Source organism: Rhagoletis zephyria, unplaced genomic scaffold (assembly GCF_001687245.7).
Source record: "Rhagoletis zephyria isolate East Lansing unplaced genomic scaffold, Rhagoletis_zephyria_1.1 Rzeph_scaffold_03159, whole genome shotgun sequence".
NCBI classification, from domain to species: Eukaryota; Metazoa; Arthropoda; class Insecta; order Diptera; family Tephritidae; genus Rhagoletis; species Rhagoletis zephyria.
Window position 1 is genome coordinate 61,784 of NW_016160243.1, and position 6,000 is coordinate 67,783.

Sequence of the window (6,000 nt, forward strand, 5' to 3'; positions counted from 1 at the left end):
CACCATCGACAAAGCGTTTAAAGCGAAGGTACACAACATGTGTTCGCCGGCAAATGCGTCACGCCGTCAATGTCAAATAAAATTGAACACATGTGTTTGTATGACAGCTGTTACAGACGACGCCGCTACGAATATGTTAACGCAGTTGCCGTCGAAAGTAAACCAACTCGCAACTTTTCTGTTGCGTTCATGCGTTGACATTTGAAATTACATTTGGGGATATGCTTATCAACGAGCGGCACAATGCAAGGTATGTAACAGCAAATTTTTTAACGTCGTCAACGCACCAACGGATCAACGCAACGCCGCAGAAAATAAAATTATGTACCTTCTGCTGTAGATAGCTGTAGCTGAGGCCCGTAGCTCGTCGTTTTCAATGTGTTCCGCACTTGTTTTATCAACGTCAGAAAAATAATAACACACAATACAACCCTGTACAAAATTGCAGCCAAGTTCAGTTACATATTTGGCGCTTTAATTTGACATTTACAATAGCCAAAGCTGTGGAGAAATTTCGTTCAACCATCATAGTTTGAAAACAGTTGTGTTATTTTGGAAGCAAAATAAACGGCGTCCATTACGCGCGTTCTATTAACATTAATAACGTGGTTTTAATTACAAATCGATAAAATGTCTAATGTCTCCACGAAAAAGGTCGTCATTCAAATTGAATCAGCAGCCGAACAACAGGTTTGAAGCTTGAAAATACTTAATAACATAAATGAAGCCACGCTAATTTGGCTCAAAAGCCTACTAACACATCGTTAAATTTACTTTTGTTTTGTCCTTATTAACAGCCATTTCACATTCATTTCATATACTTAATATACTAAGTTTTGGTTTTTTTAATTTTTATGTTCGTTTCATGCTTTGTTATTGGGACATTTTCATCGCATATGCCTCACTTGCTCGTTTTAATGTTGCTTAGGAGAATTTGAAGAATCAGCGCAAGACGTTTAAGGTGCTGCAGCCGGGCGGGATTGCCATTGACAAAGAAAACCTGGCTGGGCGACCACAACTTGACAAACTGAGCCGCCTCAAAGCGTAAGTTGCGCGTTTCTTCTATTGATACCTATATTAACATACATGCATGCATTATATGTTTATAGTAAATATGTTTTGATAAATTAACTGCTTATATTAAATAATTAAAATTTATTTTATTTGCAGTGCTACTGAGGCCACTTTGGCTTCCACTGATTTTGCAAAGCGCAAGAAGGTAGACACGCGTGTGTCTGAAACGCAAACAAGCCCTCAAAAACAGGGCCCCGGTGGTGAGAAGTCAACCATAACAGCTGAGGACCTTACCAGTGAAGCAAATCCAGGAGCACTATATTGGGAACATCTAGCGGAGAAACGTCGTGTAGCCCTAGAAGAAACACTTACAGAAAATCAACATTTGCACGAACGAATTGAGGGTCTTGAGGCTGAATTGGATACATCACGTCAAATGTTAGACGAGGCACGTAATTTAGTGGAAGTATTAACCGAAATGCTAAACGAAAATGAAGCAGAACGTGAGATTGAAAGCGATGGCGGAGTAACGGGCGGTGAAGCACATACGGAAACGGCTGGCAATACACTGGACGACGATGACAATAGTAATACATCCAAATCAAGCGCTGAACCACCAATAACTTCCGAAGACCGTAAGCGGTTGGAACATCCTCACACACCTTAGAAAGTACAAATAATTGGGGAAGGCTTATTTCCTAACAACTCGATGTTAGCACGATTGGAGTCGTTTCATATAATTCACACTTACATTTTTATTATTACATTACTTTATCCTTAAATACGCTAGTTTATTTAAACATTTCTTGTAATAATGTTAGTACCCGACAATTACGCTCAAGAGCGAAACAACGGGAGCGCTTCTTCCCGGAATCTGCGGGGCTTCAGTGCACTACGAAATAGCGAATAGCTCGTACATGTACTGCAACTGTTTTTTGATGTTATCCCGGTGTTAATTACGGCTTCGAAAATGGTTGCATTTTCTATCTTGCAAGTAGTACCTAGTAATAAATACAAACATAAATGAATGTAGTTTTCGAAGATTTGAAATAAATCAACTTTGCAAAATATATGAAGACAAATTGATGTTTTATTACTATCTGACTGTTGTAAAGCTCTTAAAGGAGAGGTAAGGGAAGGCACGTAATATACATGCAGTTATTTCTAGAGAGTAAAGCCACTCATATTTCAAATGGTTCTCTTATTTATTTCAAGACGAATGGATAAGGCTTGAGCCAAGAGCTTGTGTGAGCAAATCCAATTTTTGGCAAAAAATGTCATTTACGCGGTTGTGCATAACGACGGTTCACGGTTTTGTTCTTTAAACGAGGAAATATACCTAACTGAAAATCCTCTCAACTGGTAGAGCGTCAATCCAAAGAACTTTTAACTATTGTCAAGTTTCGCATGCAAATATTTGTCGCCTCCACCTGCAAATGTTCCGACGGAGCGGTTATTTAGTGATGCAAGATTGATTTACGACCCTTTAAGAATTAGGCTGGAATCTGAAAATATATTATATACTAAATAAAATAAACATTATTGAAAACCACAACATTTTCCATTTCGCATTAGCGAATGTCTAAAATTCTATATTCGCTACATCCCTAATGTGTATGTATGAGCTTATTTTTTCACTAGGTAACGAGAATTTTTAAACTTGCTAATTTTTTGTCTGCCACTGTTTAAGAAATTTTGTATTGTTTTTTTAATGCCTCTCTGTAGCTCGATCCAATCCCATTTGGCTTACGCTGGCAAATAGCGTTGCCAATAGCGCTTTACATTTCCGCGTTCAGTTTACCGCTATTTAAATGACATTTCCGTTCATTTCCTCTTTCGCTGTCAATCAATTAACATGGACAATAAAACACCATCCGATATACGTATCCTTTTCTAAAAATATATTAGTTTTTTTATTGTAATTGAAATGATGGGTTTTCTTAACATATCTTTGTCCTTACAGCGTCCCCATTTGATAAGATTTTCGAGCACTACCACACCTTCAATGCAGTGCAGTCCTCGCTGCTCGACATATTGCTACATACCAACAAATCTGTGGTGCTTAGTGCACCAACTGGCTCTGGCAAAACTGTGGCCTTTGAATTGGCAATTGTGCGTATGTTACTCGACCACCAACAGTCTGACACAATCAACTCCAGTCAGACAGTGTACACTACCGTAGCAACAAAGGCAATTTATGTAGCACCGATTAAGGCACTTTGTGCCGAACGATTTGACGATTGGAAGGCGCGTTTTGAGGTTGTCGGTGTAAAGTGTTTACTCATCACTGGTGATAGTGAACTGGATGAGCTAGCACGATTGCGCGATGCTCAAGTGATTATAACGACACCAGAAAAATGGGATTCATTGACACGTCACTGGCGTGACTGCCGGGACGCCATCAGTTCAGTGCGACTCTTTCTTATTGATGAAGTGCACTTGTTGAACGAAGATATACGCGGCCCTGTGCTAGAAGCGATAGTCTCACGTATGCATACCATTGCTCGTGATACAATGATCGAGCCTCTGCGGTACGTGCTCGCTTCAGCCACTATACCAAATGTGCAGGACATAACGCGTTGGATTGCTCGCGTCGGACCTGATCGAAATGGGGCAAATAATTTATCATCTATTCTTGAAAACGTCACACATTTCGTGTAAGATATTAAAAATGCTTGAATTATTTATTTTGCAAATGTTTTTTGTTTTTGTTTTTTAGTTTTTCAGACGCCGATCGTCCTGTACCGTTAGAAAAGTATGTGCTAGGTTTCAATTCATGTTTGCGAGGATTTAAATTTGATATGAGCCTCAATTACAAATTAATGGGCATTTTGAGGAAATATTCTGAGTGTAAAGCTACTTTGGTAAGTCTACCGATTCGATTCTACAGTATCGAAAACCCATTTTCACACATTGAGCTGCCATAAAAATGATATTATCTGTAACGTAAATTTTTTAAGATCAAAAAATATGTTTAGTTTAGTTAGTGAAAACATTACAAAAATATGACTGTTCTGACATCTTGTGAATGCCTTAATTTAATATGTATGCTGGATTATTTGTAGAGCTCTGTGCCAAGTAATTCACAAGACTACATTTAATTTCCCACCAGTTAATAGCTATTCATGGCTATCACTGAATCCATCGTAGTGCGATTTTTCGTGAAATCTAAGAAAATTCTTACACTGAATCCGAATAGCTACGAACGCAGCATACACTTTAGATTCACACGTTCGTAGCATTTCGTATTCATTGGATGTATTTTCGTAGATTTCACGAAAATCGGATTACGATGGATTCAGCGTTAGCCCAGTTTAGCTCTAACGACAAGCTAATTTTTTCTTACAGATTTTCTGTAATAGTCGAAAGTCTGCTGAAATGGCAGCAACAGCCTTAGAAACGAATATTACTACACATTTCGCACTTAGTGACCAACAGAAGGCAAATCTAACACAACTATCACAGAGGTACATATCTACAGTGTATTATAAAAATGTTCGACTTTATATAATTAAGCTATATTTTGGTATGCTTGGAGAGCAATTTACATATCGTTACTTTAATTTACACAAAGGGGAAGGACCTACAGTTTTACGCCGACTCCGGATGGCGATTGTATTTTTATGAGAAGCTGTTTTTCATGGCAGAAATACACTCGGAGGTTCGCCATTGCCTGTCGAGGGGCGACCGCTATTAAGAAAATACCTTTTTCTTTTTTTTTGCGATGTTGCTTTGACCAGGGCTTGAACCCAGGCCCTGCGGAGTGGTAGCACGCACTGCTAACCACTACACCACAGCGGCCACACAGGCCCTAACCAACTGCGTTTTTCACAGACTTTGATAGGATGCCGGCCAGCAAAAAATCCGAAAACCGATCCGAAATCGGAAAATTAAAAAGCGGCACACTCCTCTGCATGCTCAGCCACTGCCGACTAAGCATGCATGCTTTCAAATGTTTAGCTTGAGCAAATAAAATACAATTATTGCTTTCAAATGACATTATCTTTTTCGAACGTTTACCGGATACGAAAATTGATGATAACTGTAGGAGTTTTTTCTATTTGTTTTCGGATACGGAAAATTGAACTAAACTGCACTGTCGGCAAAATTTACGTTTCTTTGTTGGCTGGGATATATTAAAATACTCCTTCACTAAAAGTTGCAAAAGTGTTTGTACCAAAAACAACAGTTTTTGATTTTCTTTTTATAATGTTTTTTTTTTTTGTTTGTTTACTTCTTAATAAAATATAAAACTTACTGGTTTAGGGCCTTTGTTGATTAAGGTAACGATATGTAATTAAATAACAATTGTTTTTAAAACTCTAAACTCGTTTAGAAGCGAAAACTATTTACCANCGGTTTAGTTTCATAATAGTAATACAAATTTAACAAATGCATGTTTAAGAGTTCTCTTTTAGCTATAAATCCTTTATTATTTTATAATTGAGCCACTTTCCATTTGTTTTTATACACATATACATATGTAACTATAACAAATTGAGTATTTGTTCTTTTTTTAATTGTACGTATTATCAAAAGGTACATAGTGAACGCTTTCAGCGCATAAAGCGAAGAAGATGATGTACAATTATTACAAAATATAACGTAAAATAACAAAATAGCCATATAATAATATAGTACATATGTTGACATAAATGAAGAGATTTAAGGCTTTATTTACCTACATAGAGCAAAGAAGTTTAAGGGTTAAAGAGTATAGGTACATACATACATGCAAATTTACACTGCAAATATGTATGTATGCAGATATTTTATTTACACTTTTCTTTTTAAAATAAGTTACTTCCATATTTATAACTGGCGAAGAAGATGTTGTTGACGTTGTTTTTTGATATTATTGCTGTTGCTGCACAAGCCTTTTGTTTAAGTATTATGCACGATCTCAAGTCCCCCCCTACATTGTTTAGCCATGCATTTGTGTGTGTGTGCGGCGTACCTGCGTGTGACCGCGTATGTATGTACATA

General features: G+C 37.4%; 2 protein-coding genes across 3 annotated transcripts; both read left to right on the forward strand.

The window, feature by feature from the left end:
- Positions 1-451: 451 nt before the first annotated feature.
- Positions 452-2,090, forward strand: geminin (geminin DNA replication inhibitor). 2 transcript variants are annotated; one of them, XM_017623359.1, is made up of 3 exons: positions 465-690; positions 929-1,044; positions 1,171-2,090. In XM_017623359.1, exons 1-3 carry the CDS (start codon positions 631-633, stop codon positions 1,679-1,681), a joined length of 687 nt encoding a protein of 228 aa, XP_017478848.1. In that variant the 5' UTR covers positions 465-630; the 3' UTR covers positions 1,682-2,090. The 2 variants fall into 2 exon arrangements, with proteins under 2 accessions (XP_017478851.1, XP_017478848.1); XM_017623362.1 differs by lacking the exon at positions 929-1,044 and having other exon boundaries at positions 452-690.
- A 779-nt stretch (positions 2,091-2,869) lies between these two features.
- On the forward strand, positions 2,870-4,481 carry LOC108368514 (probable ATP-dependent DNA helicase HFM1; the record flags this gene model as incomplete). The annotated part of the gene is made up of 5 exons (XM_017623357.1): positions 2,870-2,897; positions 2,978-3,671; positions 3,734-3,878; positions 4,285-4,317; positions 4,363-4,481. Coding segments are annotated over exons 1-5 (1,019 nt in total), but the record flags the coding sequence as incomplete, so codon positions are not given.
- Positions 4,482-6,000: the final 1,519 nt, after the last annotated feature.

Bases quoted from the DNA above. Each gene is read 5' to 3' on its own strand.
- geminin (XM_017623359.1), top strand. From the start codon at position 631: ATGTCTAATGTCTCCACGAAAAAGGTCGTCATTCAAATTGAATCAGCA. The intron at 691-928 runs GTTTGAAGCTTG...AATGTTGCTTAG, and splicing joins AATCAGCAGCCGAACAACAG to GAGAATTTGAAGAATCAGCG. The intron at 1,045-1,170 runs GTAAGTTGCGCG...TTTTATTTGCAG, and splicing joins AAACTGAGCCGCCTCAAAGC to TGCTACTGAGGCCACTTTGG.